Genomic DNA, 25,850 nt, shown 5'->3' on the forward strand with positions numbered 1-25,850 from the left:
ATTTGGTCACTTAATTCTTTTTATGTTTTAAACGATCATCAAACTTTTGGTTTTGTGCTCATTTAATCACTTAACTTTTGGTTTGATCACATTTAATCACCTAACTTTTAAAATTATTCTCATTTAATTACTAAACTTTTAAATTTTTTCAAAAATTTAATGACTAAATAAGCATAATTTTAAAAATTAGGTGATTAAGTGAACACAAATATAAAAATTAAGTGACCAAAACAAAAGTTAAGTGACTAATTAACACAAAACCAAAAGTTTGATAATCTTTTAAAACTTAAAAAGAATTAAATGACGAAATAAGTTTTTAAAACTAAAAAAGAGTTAAGTGACCACCCTTTCATTTCTTACTCGTTTATACAAAATTCTACATTCACATTTCAAATGCATCTAAAACCACTTTGTTACAAACGGGTAAAAATGTGAAACAACCTCCATTTAACCCTTTTCTTAGTTATAACTCGTCAATAAAAAAATTTATCGACGCTTATATATGTTATTTGGTCATATTTACTTTAATAACTTCGCTATTATTAATGTTTTTTTATGAATAAAAATGGTCATAGTTGGGATATCTTGAGCATTTGACCAACTGTCAGGTACTCCAACCAATGAAAAACAAATTACAATTAGAATTTTCATAAAACGGATTAAGTGCCTAATAAGCTACAAATACCAGTAATGAAAAAGACAACAAGTGGCTCAAACAAGCATATAACCAAAAAGTTCCACATGCCAAGTTCAACTGTACTCCTAATAGAGTTCAAATAACTGCAAGATTTATATTAAAAAAAAAAAAGACAATAATACCCACCCGGTTACAATGAAAAGACAAGAATACCCATTGTATGATTTTTCTTGCTCCTCAGTTCCAAGACGACCGACCACCGCCATAACCCCGCCCACGATCACGGTCACGAAAACCACCATGGCCTGTATAAAACCAACATCAAGTCTCAATAACAAACCAAAGGGCAAATCAGTCATTTTTTGGAAAAATAAAACCCGGACAAACGAACCTGAGGGTGGAGGAGGTGCACCCCGTCCCATTGCCGCTAAATCAGGGTTGACTTTCTGACCGGCCTCCTGAAGTATGGCAATAAGTTCCTTAGCAAACCGTGCGTTTGCTGCTGTAAAGAAAGTGTAAGCTGTCCCTTTAGCCCCGGCTCTTCCTGTTCTCCCAATCCTATGAACATAATCTTCCAAAGAACCCGGGAAATCATAATTTATCACATATTTCACGTCCTTCACATCTGCATTTTCATTTTCATTTTCATTTTTATAAATATTAAACAATCAACAATATGAATCATTAATTAGTTGAGTAATTAAACATACCTAAGCCACGAGCTGCAACATCTGTAGCTGTCATTATTGGACTTTTACCAGCTTTGAATTCGGATAAAACCCAATCTCTTTCTGCTTGACTTTTATCTCCATGGATTGATAATGCGGGCCACCCGTCCATTCTGAGCTGGCGGGTGATTTGGTCACACCCTTTTTTCGTGTCCATAAAAATTAGAATTCTACTCCCATCCATGATGTCATCCAGCAGTTTCACCAATCTGAAAAAATAAAAAATTAACCAAATTTTATTATTTTAACGCGTCTAAAAAGTTGAAAATAAAGAAAATCATCTATAAAAACAGTCTGCTTACTTGTTGTACTTTTGATTCTCGGTAACAATATCCACATGTTGTTGAATCGAATGGTTAGCTTTTAAGTCTTGTGAACCAATCACCACCTGTCCAATTTTCAAATGTCCAAAAAAAATGGTTTAAATATGAACATATGGTGAAAATAGAAAAAAATAATAATAATTACTTTGTATGGGTTGTAAAGAAACTGTCTTGCAAGTTGCTCAACTTCCTTTGGCCATGTAGCACTCCAATACAAGGTTTGACGATCTGGTCGAATCTGTGTATATACAAAAACCCATAAGATAAAATAAAAATTAAAAATATATATATTTTTTAGTTTTCTCTTATTATAAAAGGAAGGCTAAAAAATGCTAATCACAATTCACAAACCTGTGAAACAATTTTTTTCATTTGAGGTTCAAAACCCATGTCAAGCATCCTATCTGCCTCATCCAACACAAGGTAAGTCACCCTCCTCAGGTTTGTATGATGAGACTCCAACATATCAATCAATCTTCCAGGTGTAGCAATGATAATCTCAACACCTGAAAGAAAAGATTTAAAAAAAAAATGATGATGAAACATGTGCTTTAGGCACAACAAAGATAGATAGATAGATAGATATAATGCTGGAAAATGTTGAATAAGCTGAAGAAGCATTAGGATATACCCGATCCATAGTAGTAAAGTCATCTTTGAGCTTATCACCACCTACCTTTCTGTAAATCACGAACTTGAGGACCCTTTGGAACCCCACCATAAATGCAGGTATTCTTAATCTTTGAAGATGCGCCAAATTTAGTTGCTTCTTGTTGTATTTGAACAGCAAGTTCACGAGTTGGAGCTAAAACTAACACAATTGGTCCATCTCCAGGAGCTGAAAAAGACATGTATATTAGACTGATGAAATGGATTGGATGCTGAAAAAACTTGAATTTAAAAGGTTGAAAAGAAGAGAAAACTGCATACATAAGATTGGTTGAGCATTAACATGCACAATAGCAGGCAATAGATAAGCAAGAGTCTTTCCAGATCCTGTTTCAGCAATTCCAATGAGATCACGGCCCTTTAAAGCCATTGGCCATCCTTGAGCTTGAATTGCAGTAGGCTCTGTGAAGCCTGCTTTCACGATTTCTTGCATAACATAATCTGTGATATACAATGGATCATTGAAACTAATTAACAATTATAATTTATAAACCCTCTGAGAATGCAATAACGATTCACCATGCATTCAAGCATCTTCGGTTTTTACCTGGAAATCTAGCATCGCTGAATGTTTTAACAGGCTTAGGAACATCACGACCTTCAACAGTGATTTCTCTTCGTGTCCTGTATTCTTCTACCTCGCTTTCAGACATTTTAGCAACAGCTGGAGACTCCACGTAGAAGTTCTTCTCGAAAGGAGTCAATCCTTCCAAATCCACCTTGCGCTGAGTGTCAGAACTTTCATGGTCCCTTTTGCTAGATGAAGAATTATACCCGCCAAGACCAGAACCTCCGCTGAACCCTGAATCACTGAACAAACCAAGAAGAACTTGGGTCAGTAGCTTTTTGTTTTCACCAATAGAAACCCCAGGCTAATAAAATTCAACCTCAATATGAAACCCTAGATACGGGGTTCAAACCCTAAATAACATAAATCAACCTATGGCATAATACTCGGAATTCAGAAACCCTAGACGTATAAACCACGCTTCGTGAACCCCATAGGAACAGATAAGGAACTCATAATCCATGTGCACTGAAAGAAGATTATGAAACAAGGGTTTACCTTCTGCGGTCGCGATATGAAGCGGGATCGCCGGAACGGCTGTCATAACGACTCATTTTGTGTTTGTGCACGCTGCGAGGAGGTGATGATGGAGATTGGTTGTATCAAGGCCAACAGAAAGTTTTGAAACTTGAGTTAACGTGAAAATTTTGTGAAATAATGGCGGAATTGTAGCTAGCTGCGGTAAGAATCTTCGCTCTCAACCTCACCGCCTGGTTTTGTTGTTGGTCTGCACGATTGTTGTGGCTGCTCGTGTATTTCTGGTGGTGAAGAGGCTGAATGCAATCCCTACGCCGTGCTAGGGTACATTCACGCAATGACGCAATCACGCTTTTGATAATGAATAATATGTTACCACAAAGTTGAACTTTTTGTTCTCTCTGGTTTAAGATCGATATTTATTTTTAGTTCAATTCCTGAATTTTGATATGGCTTGATTTTATTGCTTTTAAATGTATTCGTGGTCTTTGTGGCACTTATGTCTATGAATGAGTAGAATGTTTATGTTTTTTTTTTTTTTTTTTTTTCATAAATTTTAAAAAATTTAGTCTAATTTATAAAAAAATTTAAACTAAATTTTGTTTATAGAAAATAACAAAATATCGGTTAAAACTTCAAAAAAAAAAAAAAAATTTGCTGGTTTCGTAAATTTATTCGGTATTCTATCATTTTTTCATTAGTTTACTCAAAATATTAAGATTTTTTAGAAAATTACCCGATAACCAAAATATTATGATTTTTCTGAAAATTACTATGGAATTAATAGATTTTATTATTAACAAATTATTTATAAACATATCAAATAATTTTTATTATAAACAAAGGAAATACATTTTATTCTTATTTCTAGGAATAGAATGGTCAACTAGGTCTATTGTTTGTTGGCCACTTCAAACTCTTTATGTTCTTCGTATGTATCGCTGTGGATTAGGGGTGAAAGTGGGTCCAAACCCGGACCGGATGGACTCGGACCCGGAAAACCCGGAACCGTTTAACAATATTTTTTGGAACCGGAATCCGGACCGGTTTATAAGAACCGGTTCCGGTTCAGTTCCGGGTTCGGTTCCGGGTAAAGTTGGTCTAGAACCGAAAAAACCCGAAAATAGGAAAGTGGGTAAGGTAGAACCGGGTCAAATGGGTTTAGAACTGGAAAACCCGGATTTTTTTTTTTTTTGTAATTACCTCAATCGCATAATCTTTCAACCGTTATAAAAAAATTAACAAACAAGTCGTTTTTTTTTTGTTTTATGTATAGAGATTGAAAATGCGTTAACTCGACAAGATGGTCAAGGAATAAGTGTTGTTTTGTTCTTAATTGTGGAAGAATTTTGATTTGAATTGTTTTGAATATTAGACTTTGTTTTTGAATTGCTCAATAGATACCATGAACTTGGACCCAACAATTGTCAATTTCTTCGCTTGTGTTATGTTCTTTTCATTATTATTTTACCACATGGATCAAAAAGAAAGTAATAAAAAATAATAAAGTGGAATGTGAATGTGCACTACATTGATCAAAATATCATTCATTTATACTTGTTTACACCCACATGCACCCAGAGTACCAAACAAGGAAATCTTGATTCAAGTTCAAAAACATTAATCAACCAAAACACACTTACAAACCAATAATCATTTATCAACAAAAAGAGTATAACTACTTGTTAATATCTATCGGCCTTTTTCCATTTCCATTTTGGGTGCGTATGACGTCTTCCAACTCTAATCCATACAAGAAAAAAATTAATGTGAAAGTTAGCATAAAACCAATGTTTTGTTATTAGATAATAAAATTAATTTGTTTGCTACCTTTAGCTATGTCATCATCTTTAAGAATGTCATCGATGTTGTCAACAATCGGTTTCTTTGATTTCCTCACCCAATCTTGGGTGCAAACTAAAGCCTCTATTATAGGTGCGGACAAGTTTGTTCGGTAACTATCAATTATGCAACTGCTTGTACTAAAAGCGGACTCGGAAGCCATGGTAGATATTTGAATGCCCAAAAGATCTAATAACATAACATATAATGTTAAATTATAATACATTATAATAAAAAATATAAGTAATTAAAATTATACCTTTTGTTATCCGCGAGAGAATTGGGTAACGAGATGCGTTATTTTTCCACCAAACCAGTATATCAAAGTCCTTAACGCCTTGGGTTTGTCCTTCGTTCAAGTATTGTGTTAATTTTGTTTCCTTTGAAGCCGATGAATTCAACGATTGAGCAAAATAGTCACCCACAAAGTCGTCATCATCATCAATATGCATGACATCTTGACTACCATCGGTTTCAAATGGTACATTAAAGTTGGTATTGTAACAATCAAAAAAGTTCTCAAATCTCGATTCAATATCCTTGATTAAAGACTTAGTCTTCGCAGTAATATCTACTTTGGAAAGGGGTTTATTTTCCGACATCTTCTACTTGATCAATGTTTCAAAAGCATGTCTAAGAAATTTTGTCTTCATTCGCGGATCCAAGATAGTCGCAAAGTACATGTAGTCATTCAAATTTTCAAAATCTCCCCAATACTTCTCATATTTATCTATCATATCCTTCCCAATTGAATAAAATCGTTTGTTTTTTGACAAAACCCGTATATGTTTGTAAATGCCACACACTTCTCCAAAAAAACCGATTTGCCAATGGTTTTGAAGTCGTCGACACCAATTCTGTTTTGACCTTGAACTTATCAAGAAAGGAGACCATTGCTCGACAAGTTACAAAATCTTCACTCACGGGGGTTACCACATCTCGTGCAAAGGAACGATCTATCAAAAAATGTTACAAAAAAAAAATAATAGATCATTTTTGGGGGGTTGTAAATGACTCTGTACATATGCAAATAAGGTGTTTCCAAAGTCTATAACTATTGCCAAACAGTGAAATACAATTTTAAAAAAAAATCAACCCAAACGGATTCATAACGAAGTAGATATGATAGTTTAAAGTTAACGAAAAATTCTAAAATAATGTTGTTAACATATTCAAAACAGTTTTGATATATCATTTTTGGAGGACTGTAACTTGCTCAATACACATGCAAATTAGGTGTTTCCAAAGTCTATAACCATTGTCAAACAGTGAACTACAAGTTAAAAAAAATCAGCCCAAACGGATTCATAACGAAGTAGATATGACAGTTTAAAGTTAACGAAAAATTCTAAAATAATGTTGTTAACATATTCAAAACAGCTTTGATATATCATTTTTGGAGGGCTGTAACTTACTCAATACACATGCAAATTAGGTGTTTCCAAAGTCTATAACCATTGCCAAACAGTAAACTACAATTTAAAAAAAAAAAATCAACCTAAACGGACTCATAACAAAGTAGATATGACAGTTTAAAGTTAACGAAAAATTGTAAAATAATGTTGTTAACATATTCAAAACAGCTTTGATATATCATTTTTGGAGGGTTGTAACTTACTCAATACACATGCAAATTAGGTGTTTCCAAAGTCTATAACTATTGTCAAACAGTGAACTACAATTTATAAATAAAATTATAAAAAAAAAAAAAAGCCTAAACGGACTCATAACGAAGTAGATATGACAGTTTAAATAGGGCTAAAAATTCAGCAAGAATGCAGAAAAAAATTACCTTCCATTTCATACTCGTAGAAAGCTTTTTCTAAATCCACCGCGATCTTCAATAAGTCGTAAGTTGAGTTCCAACGAGTGGGAGAATCGTTGCACAAAAATTTGGTTGATTCCACCCCGACGGCTTTCATGCACTTTTTAAATAGAGCAATATGTTGTGTCAACTTTCTAATATATCTTACGGCATCTTGCAAACATGTAACACTCTCGTCATTTTTATTCATCCCGTCTCTCACAATTAGATTGATAATGTGTGCCATACACCTAATATGAAAGTGTTTTCCTTCATTGTACAAGTTTGGTAATTTGTTTTTTAGAAACTCTATTACTTTGTCATTAGAACTTGCATTATCAATCGTACAAGTCATAACATTTTTAATACCCCACCCTTGAATACATTTCAACACTTCTTTTCCGATATCTTCCCCCCGTTGACTATCTAATTCTTTAAAGTTGATTATCCGTTTGTGCATCTCCCAATTATCATCAATAAAGTGTGCGGTAATGACAATATAATGCACCCTTTTACTCGGACTTGTCCAACAATCGGTGTTCAAATGAACCTTGTTAAGTGGATTACATAAGAATGTTACCAACTTATTTCTTTCTTCTTGATAATAAGGTGACACTTTTTTTGAAATTGTTGTTCGACAAGGTACAACCACCTACCCGTTTAGTGCATTTGTGTATTCAATAAAGGCCTCATTTTCTACAAATTTAAAAGGTAGACCACCCACTACAAACAAATTCAACATAGCCTTTTTAATTCGTTTGTCGTCATGTTTCCAAGTGCTAACACTACCCTCCCCGTTTGGTTCTTTTTTAAATTGAAATGTTTGTTGGTTTTCAAATTCTCGGGGTTTTGCTTACAATTCTTTGCATGCTTATTTAAGCTAGACGTACCGATATTATTCCCGTCGGATTTGAGAACCCTCTCGCACCATTTGCACTTTCCATGCCGAACTCCATCAATAAAAATCTTCTCAAATGATTTCCAACAATCGGACCTTGTTTTGCCTACTCTTTTTCTCTTTTGTGTTGGTTCCTCATTGATTTCTTGTTGAGTGTTGTCAACAAACACCTCATAATCATCAAGCTATAATAGATAATAATAAAAACACAATTAAAATACAATAACACAACTTAATTTATAAACTTGGCCTACAATACATGACAATTAAGTCTCATCCATACTTGAACCACAAAAAATAACACAACTTGATTCATAAATTTGACCTACAATACATGACAATTAAGATTATGTCTATTAAGTAAATCATAAATAGTCTAGTGAAAAAGGTGAAACAACATCTATATTTTAGGGATATTAAGTAGGTCACTGGGATACCCTTGCTAGGAAAAAGGTGCATGAAACAAATGTGTTAACTAAGCACATGTTGGGTAAGTGGGTATTATGCAACTTTATGAATTTAAAATGACAATTCTATCCTTTGATTATCAAGTCTTTACCAAAAATGTTAGGGGTATAATGTGGAATTGTGGATTAACAGAAAGCCATTGATAAGCATATGTCACGTGTTTCTTATACCTTTTCTTCTTTTCTAAAGTTTCAAGATAGACAAGTGGTATTTTGACTTTAGGAATCAAATTGTTTGACCAAAAAGGCCAAACTACACAAAATCAAGATTGGAACTTAATTGTGTATCTTCATTGTATTTTGACTTTAGGAATCAAATTGTTTGACCAAAAAGTTGTATTTTGACTTTAGGAATCAAATTGTTTGAATGTCCAGTAACTCCAAACATCCACCATTGTTGTGATCACAGTGAAGGGCAAAAAAAAACGAGTTGCGTATCTTCACAAGACATGAAATCAAAATTCTTGACACTTACTTGTGTATCTTCATTGTTATTTATCCAATTGTCCACCATTGTCAATCACAAAGAGGATTTGTTGTTGTCATCGATCACAATTGTCCACCAATTTGTTGTCGTCGATCAAAGGAAGGGCAAAAAAAAACGAGATGGAACGTGAGGAGCCAAAAAGAGTCGTCCCAAGTGGGGATGAAGATCATCGATTACATATAAGGGCCAAACTTTCGATGTTGAGTAGAGAAAAAAAGTCGTCACTTGAATGTAGAATTGTCAATCACAAAAGAGGGATAACTCTTCAGTTTCGATTATTTTACCCTTACCGGTTCTTGGACACTAAACCGGTTCCTTGGCCCACTAAACCCGGGTTCGGTTTTTTAAACATATCCGGTTCAAAAAACCCGGATAACCCGGACCCATTGGACCCATACCCGGAATACCCAGAACTCGGTTAAGAGTAATTTTGGAACCCAATACCCGGACCGTTTAAGCATTTTCCGATTATACCGGTTCCGGTTCCGGTTCGATTCCGGTTCCAATCCGGTTTTCCGGTTTTATAACTCATCCCTACTGTGGATGTCATAGTGAGATGTACTACATACGTTTCTTCAATTAAATATAATAATTGATAATATTTATTAATACATAATCTATAAGTGTCTACTTTCTATTAGGTGTGACGCTATAGGATCACATGTTATTAGAAAATATTTAAATATTATTACATAATGATTCTTGAACGCATAGATCTTTCATTGTGTTCTTTAACCTAAATATCACCTAACATCCATACATTGTTTGGTAGCAACCATCAAATTACACAAATAATGAAAAATAAATTTTCAATGACAATTTAAATAGATAATCACCCTGCACTTATTTCCATATAAGCTATCATTCGTGATTCACATTTTCACATTAGATAGATATGTGTTAGCCTATGGCCATTACCGTGTGAGGTATGAATGTTGGGTGGTAGTTAGGTTAAATAACATAAAATGAACACCAACATTAGTGGAACACTCATTAAGTACATCTCACCATCGTACCTACAACGATGCATACGATGAACGTAGAGAGTTTGATGTGGTCAATAAGCAATAGAAGAGTACTTAGACCGCTAATTTGAAATTAGCAACAAGTGTATTTATTTTTTTATAATAAAAATATTTGTTATGTTTTTAAATGATTTGTTAATAATAATATCCATTAATTTCATGGTAATTTTAAGAAAAGTCCCAATATTCTGGTTATCGGGTACTTTTCGAAAAAGCCCCAAAATTTTAAGCAAGCTAATGAAAAAAGACAGAATACTGGCTAAATCTTCGAAACCGGACAAAAAGGTTTTTTTTCGAAGTTTTAACTGCTATTCTGTGTTTTTCTGTAAACAAAATTAAGTTTGGGAATTTATCATAGATTTAACTAAAAATTTAGGACTTTCTGGAGATTTCCATTTTATTTTTGTTGGTTTATTTCATTGCTTTAATACTATAGGTATAAGGTATAAAAGATTTACATAACTGACACTAACATTCCTCCATCAATTAAGCGGGAGGTTCACAAATGCTTAAACTATTTCGAAAATCAATAAATAACTTAATAGGAAGTCATTTTGTGAACATATCAACAAATCGGTGAGTATAAGGAACAGGTATCACCCATATCTTGGTTGAGTATAAGGAACATGCAACACGCATTTCTTGATTGAAGTTACATATAATGAGAAGTTTTCATGGAGATGGTGGGATTTTTTTTTCTTCTTTGAATGACTTTGTATATAGAAACTTGGATCTTAATACTTCTCAAAGCCTTTTCGTTATCTTTATTGGCAACTCTAGCATTTCTAACGTCTATTAATCTATCTATCTAATAAAAGAGTACAACTAACTTATGTGTCATATGATCAACCTCATCCCCAGCTTATTTTACCGCTTTAAACTTTCTAAGTGAAATTCTTAAACTACCCTTTTATAATTATTTCGAGACTACATCCAAATCACCATATGATTTAAATTTCAAATACCCAATCTCTAGGGTTAAATCCTATTATGTTTCGTCCTCGACGATCTACAAAATTCTTCTGTCATGTCTTCTCAATCCAATGGCTCAACTCAAGCTTAAAAGAAACAAGGATTGATCATCTTTGTGAATATTGATAGGTTTTATAGGTCACAAAAAAAAAATCATATGGTGGAAAATAACTTAACTTTTAAGTTCAAATGCAACCTAATTGGATATATGTTCTCACTAATAAAAGTTATAACCTATGAACATCAAATTAAGCTTATAATTTACAAAGCAACCCCCAGCATCCAATATTCATAACAATTCAAGTCCAGTGTTTCAATATAGATCCCCAAAACTCCAAAAACCATTTCATTTAACTTCTCGTGGCTAACGTTGACGGATTATCACGGATTTAGGGCTATTATTAAATTATTAATTTTTTCTATTTGTTTATTTTAAACGGAATGCTACAACTCTCCCCCACTTAAATTAGATTTCATCCTTGAAATCATTCCTTACCATTTCTGACACACTTGATAATTTGAGCAACACGGACACAACCACAAGCATACCCAACGTTTCCAAGGCAACCAAAACCATTCCTCGTAGGGGTCTAAAAACTGAAGATGAATGAATTCCTTGCAACATGATCACATCTACTCAATCTAGAATCTGAAGTCTCGAGATGGTATGCCTCCCCGATAGATCGCCCATATTCATCTATTGCGGAATCTATCCCATTAATTCCCCAACTGGCTACTTAGCTTCTAATAACTTGAAGTCCCCACCAGAAATAGAATCACAAACCAAATATCCCTGTAGGACACTTATACTTGATAGAAGCTCATATAATCCTTAGAGTAGGAGACTTATCCCTGCAATGGTTAGACTCGGACGAGAGTTGCGCAACAGGGTAAAATCACCCACTCTGAGATTATTTAATCTAACTACAAACAACTTAGCGTATACCCCAAATACAAGCAACTCCACACACGAATCCCAAGTCACTGAACCCACTTTGATTCTTTTTGCTACCACTTGCTGCTTTTCAGAAGCAGCTGAGGCCTCTTTGATCCCACCTTATCTATCAACTACTCGAAACACCAAACACCTAACCGATTGTTGGGCCAAAAGCACACACAGTGGTCCCACGCGACCTCCGAAGGATACCTCATCTGATAATAACTGCCCTATCTATACCTCCACTCATGACTACTTCAATCCTTTGATCCGTCCAATCATGATAAGCTGACAATTTGTCTGTAACGACCCAAAATTCACAACTAAAAATTTCCTCTAAAACATTACTAAAACCATATTTATAAAACCATAACATAAGTCATATCATAAATTTGGAGTATTAATTCAAAAACATGTTCTCATTATCAGAGTAAAACATCACAGGCTGAATAATCAATGGTGTGTACCATGCGATCACCCCAAGCTCTTCCCTCCGCTATTGGAAGTACCTAAAACCAAAACTGAAAACTGCAAGCATGAAGCTTAGTGAGTTCCCCAACCTACCACATACCATACACATAACCACATACTGGGCCCCCGCCTGCTGCATTGGGACTTGCTCGGCATCGGACTCGCTCCGGCATCGGGCCCCGCCTGCCATCGAGCCCCGCTCGGTATACAGATATGTCTCTCTTAGGCCCCGCCTGTCTCTGGGCCTCGCCCGCTAAGCATATATAAGCATATAAATAGCACATAACAAATAAGCTAACGTACACTATAATAGTCCTGTACTGAGGCCTCGCCTATCTTGGGCCCCGCCCCTATCCTACTACGCATGAGTCATGAAACCCCATCCATGCTCCTGCTACTAGTGAGATACAGGTCCCCGCCCACACTCACTCCTCTCCTATCTCGGGCCTCGCCCCTGCTCTGCTATTAATGAGATACGGAACCCCGTCCATACTCTGCTAGTGAAGAGATACGGGACCTCGCCCACACTCACCTCCCTACCAGGCACATACAAGTATCACGCAAACAACAAGTATGGTCTATCATGCAACATACATTAGGATTACCCCGACATCAGACCTTGGTCTAGATTATCATACACATAACCCTGTCTCGGGCACCTGCCCGGCATCGGACCTTGGTCCGAAACATAACATTAGCATATAATGCCTAAGGCTAACCCTTGGGTCTTCCTACTCATAACTACATGGGTCGACACCCATTCACACAAAGGGAAAACTCACCTGCACTGCTGAACTCTGCTAATACCCTATGGTTGCTATCCGACAACTCCCCGAACTGCTGCTCCTCCAGCTCCCCGAGCTACCAATACCAATAACAACACTTAGCATAACTGTCCTCAAGAAGCCAACTAAAACAACTTTGGTCAAGGTCAAAGTCAACGGTCAGAGTCAACTTCCAGTTGACTCGACTCGTCGAGTTGTTCTACCAACTCGTCGATTCCATGCTCCCCAAATCTCAAGACAACCTCGACTCCACTCGTTGAGTCTAGCAACAACTCGATAGGTTCTCCTTCAACTAAACATTTGGGACCATTTTCAACTGAATCGCCGAGTTGTTGTACAACTCGTCGAGTCCATCTTCAGGAACTAAGGAGATTGCCTTGGACTTGCCGAGTTCCTCCTTGAACTCGTCGAGTACCATCATCTTCATGTCCATCACGAACACAGACTGGCTGAGTCCTTCTCTAACCCCACTCATTGATCCGACTCGTAAACAGAAGGGTTTGGGTTTGCGACCCGACTCGTCGAGTCCATGAACTAACTCGCCGAGTCCATCTTATGACATCTCTATAATCTGCCGATTCTAGTACATTCCAACAACTCCAACTTAGGGATGAAAGTGAGTCCAAACCCGGACCGAATGGACCCGGACTCGGAAAACCCAGAACCGGTTAACGGGATTTTTAAGAACCGGAAACCGAACCGGTATATAGTAACCGGTTCCGGGTACGGTACCGGGTAAGTGGGTCTAGAACCGAAAAATCCGGAAACATCAAAAGTATGTAGGTTGGAACCGGATTAAGTGGGTTTAGAACCAGAAAACCCGGAAAAACCGGAATTTTTTGGTAATTACTTACTACTTAGTGGGTTGAACTTTGAAATTTTTCATATTGAAGTCCCGACTTTGGAGGACTGTAACTCATTGAATATAAAACCAAAATTAACAAAAATATAGTCTAAAATCATGTACAAAATCTAATATACACTCTGGAAAAAACCGCATGTCAATCTAACTTTAAACAAATGATATATGCATGTATTAATATTTTCACAGAAGACAAAGTACAAAAACAAATAGCTGAAAATTTGAAAATTTTCAGTTTTGATATCCCGACTTCGGAGGACTGTAAATCATTGAATATTAAACCAAAAATGAAAAAATTATAGTATAAATTCATGTCCAAACTATAAAATACAAGTTGAAAAAAAACCACATGTCAATCCGACTTCAAACGAATTAGATATGTATGTTTTAAAACTTTCACCGAATACAAAAAAAAAAAAAAAAAAACTGAAAAACTACAAAAAATCCAGCTTTAATATCTCGACTTTGAGAGGTTGTAAGTCAATGAATATAATACTAAAAATGTCAAATTTATATTCTAAAATCATGTACAAACTCTAAACTACATGTTGGAAAAAACCGTATGTCAATCGGAGTTGAAACGAATGAGATATGCATCTTTTAAACGTTTCACAAAAACCGGTTCCGGCCCTAAAAGTGGTTCCGGTTCCTAACACCGGTTCCGGTTTTAGACCCGGTTTACCCGGACCGGATGGACCTAAACCCGGATTACTCGGAACTCAGATAAAGCCAATTTTTAAACTCGGAACCGGTTCTATATATTCCGGTTCTAACGGTTCCGGTTCCGGTCCGATTCTGGTCTGGTTTTCCGGTTCTAATTCTCATCCCTAATCCAACTAATAGATCTGGACTCCTTATGCTAGCATTGCACGTAAAGTTGCTAACTTTACGTGCATGCAAGGTGGTATGAGGCTAGAACACTTAATCCAAGCTATAACGAAGGCTTAGGTCATGAAATGGAGCCATGGTTGTGTAAAGTTGCCTTCTCAGAGCTTCTAAAGCTCATAATTGCTTAGATCTTAAATCCCTCCCGTACTCAATGGCTCAAAACTTAGATTGACCTTGGAAATGGTCCAAAAGTGACCAAATCTATGCTAGAAAGGGGATCTAAATGATTATCAGTCAAGGTACAAGCTTTTTACCTCTAGATGGTCTGAAATACCACCCCAACTCTGGATCTATAACTTCTTCTTGCACCACCAATGCCCTTCTTCCTTCTCCAAGCTTCAATTTTCTCTCATGGCAAGAACTAGCTCCACAATGGAGTTGGGTGGCTAGGGTTCCAAGTTCTGGACAATAGGGGCTGCAAACGAGCCCTAGGGAAGAGAATGAGATGCTTAAATAGGGTACCAATTCCAGGAATTAGGGTTTCCTAACCCAGACCTGACTCGTCAAGTCCACTCTCCGACTCGTCGAGTCGGTCACTTAATCTGCGACCCGAAGCCCGCTTCGACTCGACGAGTTGACCCCTTTTGACTTAGGGTCTCTTTTCCTTTCTTGTCCTTTCTGATTATGGGTGTTACACTATCGCCACTAAATCCTACGCGAAAAGTGAATGCTACTAGAATAGTTGTAGTCTTACATCATGCCCGACCTCCAACGACGTGTCATTTCCTGATTCCAATCATGTTGTGGTCAACCCACAATATTGTGAACTAGCCCATCCTGGCCTAATCACTTGAAAGAATCCATGAATGCTATGGGTCATCCCGCAGTCTCACAACACTTCCCACACCATACTGACCTAATCACCTGAAAGAATCCATGAATGGTATGCATGAATATGTGAATGCGTTTGTATTTTATTGACTAGATATGTGAAGATGCAGGGGAGCCTACGGCAGTTGGGTATTAAACCATGGGAGGAGCCCATGGCATAACAAGTAAAGACCATGGGGGAGCCCATGGCAAGTAGTTAAGACCATGTAGGGGAGCCCATGACACATAGGCATATGACCCTAGGGGGAAACTACGACATCCTGAAGTAAGACTTGAAAGGATCCCATGAATCCCTGTATGTTTATATATGTGTTATGTAGTATGATAGTTATGTTGTGTGATATGTGGTATGCTTGTTGACTCTGTGTCATTTACATGGAAGACCCCAGGGAGCCCGTGGCAGTTGGATATCAGACCATTTGGGAGGGGGGGGGGGGGAGCCCATGACATTCCAGGTAAAGACCATGGGGGAGCCCATGACATGTAGGTATAAGACCCTGGGGGAGCCCACGACATCCCTGAGTAAGACCTTGGAGGGTTTCCATGACAACCTTATATGTTTATATGTATGGCTTATGTGATCGATATGGATTATGTGATTGATATGGTTTATGCGGTTATGTGGATTATGTGGGGTATGCTATGGGGAACTCACTAAGCTTTGTGCTTACAGTTTTGTATATGATTTCAGGTATCATTGATTTGAAAGGAATGGTCCGACTTGATCGCAGTGCACACACCCGTGTTTTCCGCAATATGTGATTATGGGATGAACTCTGATAAATGTTTTTAATTAGCAACAATTTTGGAATGTTTGGATTATATGATATTTGTGCTTGACCATAATAAAAATGAAATTTTTATCCTTGATTTTTTTGTCGTTACACATCACCTTTACCAACATCGTTTTCATATGTAGTAACAACATTATGACATATATCATCACCATCGTACTTATAACTCTCTAGATCGACATAATGAATTTTTCTATCTAAAAACTTTGCTTCATATACTTGTCCAGGATTTTGTGGTTGTACCAGATCGTCATAATGATATTGTGGTTGTATTTGGTATTCAATATATAACAACTCTGGGTTAAGTTCAAATGAGATCTCTATTTAATATGAGAACGTGAGAACACTATTTTATGTTACTATTCTACTATGAATTTTGTATATACAACGATATGACATTATTTATCAACAAATATACGAACAATCATACATTAATATTCACATTAAAATTTTGTATGTAGAACTTTATGACATTATTCATCACCGAATATATGAACAATCACATATTTAACATTCACATTAGAATTTACTAAATTACTACATATATATATATATATATATATATATATATATATATATATATATATATATATATATATCTTTACTATCTTATAAAAGAAATCTCACTATTTCTAAAAATAGATTGAATATAATAATATTATTTTTTAAGACGTTCAAATCATTAAGCTAATAGTACAAGTAGTCATCAATAAAATAATATTAAATTTTAACCTGTGTTTTGAATCCTTATATTTCTCAACAAATTCTATCTCCTTCCCTGAATTTCGTATAATTCAAAATTTGAAACCATCAGAAAATACATGTTGATTCAAATATCCCCCTGCAGATGGCTCTTTCTTAACATGTTTTTATTTTAATCCTTACTTGTAATTGATTTCATCATTGTTAACTTTTTGTATTTTTATCTTATAAATATATTGGGTGAATGCTTTATTATATCAGGTTTGTTCCTAAAAATGTCTTTACTATGTTTCTTTAATGTGTTGGCTTTGCAGGTTCAAAGAACTCAACCAAGAGGGTCAGTTAGAGCATTGTATTGTCATTAGTTTGTATATTTTGGCATCTTACTTTTGCAATAAAGAACGGTTAAACACAAGATTTGACATGATTAAGGTAGTTTGTATATTTTTCATCTTGTTTAGTCTAAAAACGAAACCTTTTTCATCATTGGTCCTTATAATATCAAGTTTCATCACATGAACTTCCTGATTACAGTGATTATTGTCCTTATTATAAGGTTCTATATAGATTTTGTTCAATATTTTAAGGTTTCGAGAACCTAAATCAATATGAATCCTTGAATTACATACCATCGTTGAAAATGTTTTGATTTGTGATCAAACTTGGTTTAAAATCACAATGAACAAGTTGACACATCAGTATTTTAGCCTTCTCAAAGGCCTATTTATCGACTTTTGAATCACAACACCTGATATTCTAAAGGTTTATTTTTATAAACTATTATTTATATATTTTAGCATTTTACATAATAGGACATTAAATTAATAAAAGAATTAAGGAAAACGGGGAAAAAAAAGGACGATAAACAGTACAAGTGGTTTGGGCATGTATAAATGGAAGTAATAACCATTTAAGGGGATGTTTGGCAAAAAAACTTATTGCTTATTAGTTTGTTAGCTTATAAGTTAATAAGTAAGTGTAGGGTAACTTATGAAAAAATGACGTATTACAGGTTCCCCACCGGAATAAGTTATTTTAATCCAAACACTTTTTTAAATTATAGTGATGTGAAACCTAATAAGTTGTTTTAAAAAAGCTTAGCCAAACACCCCTTTAATATGGTATGGTAATGCTCTTGAAAAATAGATGTCATTTAATATTCATTTCTCGAAATGAACGAAAAATGGTTTTAACTCTAAAGAGATCAAATTATTCGCCGCCCGCCGCTTTGCGCGGGTAGACAGCTAGTATATATATATATATATATAAGAGAGAGAGAGAGAGTAGAATAACAATATAAAATTGAATATATTCATATTATAATCACTACAATACTATAGATATTAAATTCATAGTAGAATAGTGTTCTCATCTGAACTTAACCTTATGAAGGACCACTAGAGAGAAAAATATTTGTTTGATTTTTGCTACCGCTTCTACTAGATTGGTTTTCAACAAAAACGTATTATAATTTATTTCTGAATAATCCTTTGTTCGACGAATGTTGTTGACGGGATTTGAACTATCAACCTTCTAAAGATCATATTATTAGACCACATGTTTGATCATATTAATAACTTTCTAAAATAACAATAATTAGAAACTAGAAAAACGTAGTAATTAGGGTGCTTGATTTGAAAATTGATGTGAAAATAATAAATTGGATGTATATTCAACAATTTGAGGGGTACATTTAATAACTCTATTTATATTGGTAATAAATTTGATTTCATTAAATATTGGATTAGAATAAGAATTAATAATAAAATAATAATAATAGAAAACTCAAACAAGTTATATCTTTGGGAAAATACGATAATTTGTTAATAACCTAATTAAATAATTTTGTAGCCACAATAAAAATCATTAAAAAAAAAAAAAAAAAAAAAAAAAAAACTTAATCGAATTCTCAGTGCTATTGCTGGATAGTTAAAAATACTAATAGATATTAGATAGACACAATGAAAATGATTCGACAAGTAAAGATTTTAAATAAATGTTCAAAAAGACATCGCTAAAGTTCTTTTTAATATTTTGATTTTTTTCACACATGCAAATGGAATGAAGCATCAACACTGTTTAGGGCAACAATATTTTGATTTTTTTTTTCCACAAATGTAAAACAGTATCGACACTTTACAAATATTTTGATTAATTTTCTTCCAAAATATAATTATTAGCATTAGTGTTTTATTATTATAACTTTTTTATTCCCATTCCCAGAAACGATTCTGTAGTTTAAAAAACCGAAAATATTGGTCGCTTTTAGTTCCAAAAAACCAAAGGTTTAAGAAAGGGAGCTGATCCGTACACAACAATTTTTCTCCATACACAACAATTGATGCTTTAAAATGCTGTATTGTACAACTATATAATGCATGAATTGTTGTGTATGATAAAAAACTGTTGTGTACGAATCACTTCCCTTTAAGAAACGATTCTATAGTTCTTAGTTGTTTCAATCTATATATTTACTTCAACAATTAACAAGGTATTTAAATAACCACCTTTCACATCTCTTTAGCTTATAGGTTAATAAATAACTAGATTTTAAATTAGAATACATAAAGATGGTCATTATTGAGATCCAGCTTTCTATAATTGGAGTGTTTTAAAAATGTATAAATCTAGTGTCTTTTCACAAATTCTTGAAACTTTGTAATTCCCATCATGGCCAGTTTTTCATCCTTACAGGTTTCTCTCATTTCTTTGGCTTTACTCATCATTTTGATAAACTTTCTTCGTATCAAATGGATTTCATTTCATTCAAATAACAAAAAAAACTTCCCACCATCTCCACGAAAACTTCCAATCATTGGCAACTTCCACCAATTAGGATCAAGCCCAAACCAATCTCTTCAACTCTTGGCCCAAAAACATGGTCCAATCATGCTCCTTCACTTTGGCAGCACACCCATGCTTGTAGCTTCTTCTGCTGAAGTGGCTCGAGAGATCTTGAAAACCCATGATCTATCATTTTCAAGTCGACCCAGTTTAACTATACCCAACATACTGTTGTACGGATGTAAAGACGTAGCCTTTGCTCCTTATGGGGAATACTGGAGGCAGTTGAAAAGCACTGTAGTAGTCCATCTTTTGAGTAGCACACGAGTTAGATCATTCCAACAAGTGAGAGAAAAAGAAATAAGTCGTATGATTAGTATGCTAGAAGATAGTCATGGTTCTTTGGTCGATATTGGTTCATTGCTTATTTCACTTACGAATAACATAATTTGTAGGGTGGCTGTTGGAAGGGCGTATGATGGGTCAAAGCTCACAGACATATTGTGTCGATTACTACATATGTTTACTGTTTTTAGTGTTGGGAGTTATATTCCATGGTTGAAATGGGTAGATCGAGTTAGTGGTTTAGAGGGAAAGGCTAAAAAAGTTGCGCAAGAATTTGATGAGTTTATTGAAGAAATCATTGAGGAGCATTTAAATAATAAGTCTGGAAATGAAGTTCAGGACTTAGTTGACATCTTACTTGATGTTCAAAGAGATAACACAATCGATTTTAATTTCCATAGAGACACCCTTAAAGCTGTTATATTGGTATGTTGATTAATTACTTGTAATTTTTTTTAATAATAAAATTGAAGGTTTTTTTTTGTGTTGTAGAATATGTTTCTTGCGGGGACTGATACGACATACACAAGTTTACAGTGGACAATCGCTGAGCTTATAAAACACCCAAGAGTGATGAAAAAGTTGCAGAAAGAAGTGACAGAAACAGCAAAAGGAAGATCCATGATTGTAGAGGAGGATTTGGAGAAGATGGAGTATCTTAAAGCTGTTATAAAAGAATCCTTGAGGTTACATCCTCCAGTTCCACTTCTGGTTCCACGAATATCAACACAAGATGTGAAAGTTAAAGGGTATGACATTCCAAAAGGGACACAAGTGATCATCAATGCTTGGGCAATAGGAAGAGACCCTGACATTTGGAAACAAGAATCAGAGGATTTTATGCCAGAGAGGTTTTTGAAGAGTTTGATTGATTATAATGGTGTTAACTTTGAGTGGCTTCCATTTGGTGGTGGGAGGAGGAAATGTCCTGGTATTCAATTTGGTGTGGTTATCATGGAGCTTGCGTTAGCAAATCTGGTATACAAGTTTGATTTGACGTTGCCAGATGGAGTGAAAAAAGAGGATTTGGATATGAGTGAGGAATTTGGTATAGTCCTCCATATGAAATCCTCTCCGAAGGTTATGGCAACTCCTCGTGCTACCTGTTAAATCACAAAGATATCTAAATATCTACCTATCTATCTATATCATTTTCACTGTGTAGTTTGTCAATTGCAACCTGACGCAAGCAAATAATGAAATACTATATGATAATAAATAAATAAAAAATGCACCTTTTTTTTTTACCATAAACACCAACGAGAGTTAAAAAGAGTCTGATGCCTGAATATATAAATAATCCAAGGGTGAAGGGTTCATAATAATTGATTCATACACATATTTGATCTTATGAGTTCTGATTAGTCAAATCCTGCTGTGACTGCGAAGAGCAAGTGAGAATGTGAGATCGGAATTTATCCAACTCCGTGATCACTTCCTGCTGAGGACGATAGATTAAATCAATCATCCGCCATATCTGCACAGATTGTCGATTCGAGCATAATTGTTAATCATTAATTACTAATTAGTAGTAAGTAAAAGATGGAGTCGATTGATTGATTATGCAAAAAGAGGGAAACCTGTAGGGTTCCACCGCCACCAGTAGTTTCATCATCATCGGATACGCTAACGATTGTCCATGGATCATGAGCGTTCCAGTGAAAATCAACCACTTTGTCCCTAGAATATTATTTACACAAATGCCATTGAGTATTTATTGTCTTGATGGATAAATGATGGTTTAAAAAATATCGGAGAATTGTACCTGTGCCCAGAATGGCGGAATAATAAACCTTCTGTAACTTTTGACGCTTCAACAGAACGTTCGCCAATCTGGCTCAAGAACAAACATGTTTAATTAGGCTATGTTTCTAATAAGGGCAGATTTGTCAAAAGCAAAAAAGATTGGTTTGCACCTTATTATGATCCCAGATGTTCAACACTCCATCTTCTGCTGAACTGCCAAACACGGATGATTTGTCCGGGGACCACTGAAATTTGTAAAATAATTATTCGGATAAAGGAAAACATAAAAATGCATGTAAATGTTGAGTTATTATAATTTATAATTTATAATTTATAATTTATACCTACCTGTACACAAAGAACAGCAGCAGTGTGATTCTGGAATATGTGGATGGGTGATCCAACCCCATTATTAGTCAGATTTCTTCGATCAAACAACCGAATAGTGTTATCAGCAGACCTGAAAAAGAATCATTTATTATTCAGCTTATAAATCTACTTCCATCATCCATGGGTTAATGAAGAAAAATAGAAAGCGAATGATGAAAAGGAGACTGAAAGTACAAATTTTTTGAAATCTTGAAGCTCAATTGCAAAACCAAAAGATGGTTTTATTTGAGAAGTGTGCATATAATATTTGGTAATTACCCTGTGAGTATAAGGTTTTCATCAATGGGGTTCCAATCAACACAGTGAAGATCAGCATTGTGTGCTTTCTCAACCTGAAAAATAATCATATAAAAAAAGATGAAATTGAAGTACATTGTCTTAATCAATAAAAGTACAATGTTTCGATAAGAAGTAAAAGTTACCTTTACAACTGGAGAAGAACCTGTTCTTGCATCCCATAGTATAAGACAAGAATCATCACCAACACTACAGAACTCTTGTTCCCTTCACCAAAGTTTAAAAAAAGAAAACTTCCAGTTAGCTAATCAAATCTATCATTGCAATTGAATAAAGGGAATGTTGTTTCATATACCTAGAGGGGCAGAATTGTACATCTTCAACAGTGTCTTCATGCCCTTGAAACACACCTCTTGCTTGAATAACAGGGCTCTCACTAGGTTTATCATTGGTCCCTCCATTCTTTGTTGCCAAAGTAGAAATATGATCATGAATACTCCACAACACAACTGACTTATCCTTACCTGTCAACACAACAAACAAAGAACACAAAACTGGATTACATATTTTGTTGATTCATAATTCATTAAAAATCTCTCATTCTTGACTTCTTTTACATCAACCAGTATCAAAAACTATTAAAATATCACCTCCAGAAAGTACAAAGGGTGCACTTCGGCACATGTCAAGAGCAAATTCTGCATTTTCTTGATGACCAGTCAAAATCTGCAAGGTGAATAATATAAATCAGCATCAAATTGATAAAGAAGCATATAAACAGGACAAAATAAGGTAAAGGCAAAAACAAGAAAGAAAGGAAGAATATGCAGAAATTTGTGTAGATATCTCATATCTATGATACGACTCTTATAAAAGGGACCCACCAAATCAGGACGAGACTCTGTAGCTCCCAAAACAGCATGGCGATTAGGCTGAGCTTCAACATCCCAGATAAGGACCTGGTTTATAAAAAGAAAGCAAAGGGAAAAATAATTTAAGAGAAATAGGAAAAAGAAGCTAAATATGGAAAGAATGGAGTCTGTAAAGTTGAGTGCATACATCAGGACTGTCTGTGTGTGTGGCTACTATATTCATGTTCTGAGGAAGCTCCCTGATGCGATTGACCTGTTGCAATGAAATAACAAATGTCAAAGATACATAAAAGTTACATCTTTAAGAGATATATAAATGAATGAGTAGCATGTTTGAACAAAGAAATACCTCTCCAGGATGTATGATGGTTTTGAACTTCTTAACATAGGGTGATCGTGCTTCTTCATGGAACTGCAGAAATAAAAGTCATAAAAGAGTAATCAAGTGGAATCAGAGGCAACAAGTTTGAAATTTGTATTGGACTCACCTGTGATATGTGTTCTGCTGCTGCTACTCTTGGTTTCACAATTTCACAATTTGCTATCACAAGTGTGTTTGGAACGCTGCCATCTGTCTGTAAGAAGAAGGTTAGAGTTAAAGAAGACAAGTAGGAAATATTCACATTTTGCATCCAAAAAATGGCAAGAAAGCACACAATCTTTGATAAGAAATTCAGACATGAGAAGATAAAAGACATTTCATTCAATTTGAGGTGAAGAACATCATGTTACCTGTTCTGAGAGGTACAGTCGTTGGCGATTCTTGTATGTAGCTTGCTCTATCTGTGGCCCCCATCTATTAAGAAGGCAAAATTAACATGCACCAAGCATACTCACATCAATAAATTGCAATGAACGGATAAGTCGATGACCTAAGAGTTATACATTCACTAGCTTGGTGGTTACCGGTTGATCCTTCCATTCTAGGTATGAGTTAGCATGGAGTATACACTCATAAACAAACATGAAAATTAGCATTCCTCAGCTTTATTTTGAAGAATGTAGTTTCTAGGTATGAAATCGGATACGAAATAGTAGCGCGGAAGCTAAATCATAAAAACAATGAGTAGTCGAACCCTAGATAGTGAGAGTACATACCGGCAAGAAAGAGACGGCCAAAGAAGGTTGTGGTTGGCGAGCCAGTCGTAGAGAATGGGGACGAGATGCTTCCACTGTGAGTAGCGTGCGTCGACCGACGGCAACCCTCCTCCGACTTTGCCGGCACTCTCCTTCATCTCTGTTCTGGCTTTTTTATTTTCCCGCCTCTTGGGGATGTCTAATTTGAGTAATTTCTGCAACTGCAAGCTGCAGCTACACTTCTCTAGTAGTGCTTTTTTGCCCGGTTGAGGAAATTATAAATTTAGTCCATCATCAATTCAACACATATGATTTTGGTTTAGATGTTGCGTAAACTATAATTTTGGTCCTTGAGTTCAGCATTTTTTTATTTTGATCCCAAAAATAATAGAATTCTAACTTTTGTTCCCTTGGGTCATAAATGGTCACATAATTTATCATCCTATTCTAGGTGATTGCGTAAGTTTACAAAGAAAATCAATTGCAAAATGGTTTTATAAGAAAATTTCTTCTAAAATTATTTTCGTGAATGCACACAATCATATTTAAAGAATTCATGTAATATATATAGAAAATATATCATCACATAAAAACAAAAATCATAAAAGCATCAATATAAGATTGTATTAATATGTATTATTGGGATTAACTGGTTTCAACTTGTTGTAGATTATCCATTTCATTTTTATTTGGGTTACTGGCCAACATATATATATATATATATATATATATATATATATATATATATATATATATATATATATATATATATCAAAGTTCAACAAAGTACCTAAACACTTATTAAGCTCTTAATGAAATTTAGTATTTGAAGTCTTGTTTTATTCTTTAGATATGTTCCTTATTGTAACATTCTGTTTAAAATAAATAGATAATAAACCCTAAAACCCTGAGATGTATCTTTATATTATATTATATATATATATATATAATATTTTAATAATTTATATTGACCCTAATCTGCAATAAATTATTATAGTGTTAGCGCAAGGAGTTAAATGTAACAAATTATGAAATTCAGGAAGTTAAAAGTGGTATTTTTGGTCTATGGGGGCTAAAGTGTAACTTCCGGACCAATTATGAACAAAATTCTGATGCTAGGGGTTGATTGGTAATTTTTGGACTTGTGTTGAAAGGATTTTTAGATTTATGGGGCTAAGGTGTAAATATTGGATTCAAATTGAAAGTAATTGAGGGGGAGGGGTCAGAATTGT

At 34.8% G+C, this 25,850-nt stretch overlaps 3 protein-coding genes across 3 annotated transcripts; 1 reads left to right on the top strand and 2 right to left on the bottom strand.

Annotated features, from left to right (window-relative positions):
* Nucleotides 1-621: 621 nt before the first annotated feature.
* RH20 (DEA(D/H)-box RNA helicase family protein) lies at nt 622-3,820 on the bottom strand. The gene is made up of 10 exons (XM_078978966.1): nt 3,424-3,820; nt 2,905-3,167; nt 2,619-2,798; nt 2,365-2,526; nt 2,040-2,194; nt 1,834-1,926; nt 1,668-1,753; nt 1,348-1,574; nt 1,029-1,262; nt 622-942 (listed from the first exon to the last, which is right to left on the bottom strand). The coding sequence occupies exons 1-10, from the start codon at nt 3,477-3,479 to the stop codon at nt 875-877; spliced, it is 1,524 nt and encodes a 507-aa protein (XP_078835092.1). The 5' UTR covers nt 3,480-3,820; the 3' UTR covers nt 622-874.
* A 16,017-nt stretch (nt 3,821-19,837) lies between these two features.
* On the top strand, nt 19,838-21,550 carry LOC145030600 (cytochrome P450 Tp4149-like). The gene is made up of 2 exons (XM_078978974.1): nt 19,838-20,722; nt 20,789-21,550. Exons 1-2 carry the CDS (start codon nt 19,838-19,840, stop codon nt 21,404-21,406), a joined length of 1,503 nt encoding a protein of 500 aa, XP_078835100.1. The 3' UTR covers nt 21,407-21,550.
* Nucleotides 21,551-21,562: 12 nt separating this feature from the next.
* LOC145030606 (WD-40 repeat-containing protein MSI4-like) lies at nt 21,563-24,851 on the bottom strand. The gene is made up of 15 exons (XM_078978981.1): nt 24,640-24,851; nt 24,274-24,337; nt 24,030-24,116; nt 23,891-23,953; nt 23,729-23,794; nt 23,554-23,628; nt 23,320-23,395; nt 23,025-23,193; nt 22,855-22,936; nt 22,691-22,764; nt 22,391-22,502; nt 22,213-22,287; nt 22,062-22,129; nt 21,877-21,976; nt 21,563-21,773 (listed from the first exon to the last, which is right to left on the bottom strand). Exons 1-15 carry the CDS (start codon nt 24,774-24,776, stop codon nt 21,645-21,647), a joined length of 1,377 nt encoding a protein of 458 aa, XP_078835107.1. The 5' UTR covers nt 24,777-24,851; the 3' UTR covers nt 21,563-21,644.
* Between the last annotated feature and the right edge of the window lie 999 nt (nt 24,852-25,850).

Source organism: Lactuca saligna, chromosome 1 (genome assembly GCF_052625555.1).
Source record: "Lactuca saligna cultivar CGN05327 chromosome 1, ASM5262555v1, whole genome shotgun sequence".
Lineage (NCBI taxonomy): Eukaryota > Viridiplantae > Streptophyta > Magnoliopsida > Asterales > Asteraceae > Lactuca > Lactuca saligna.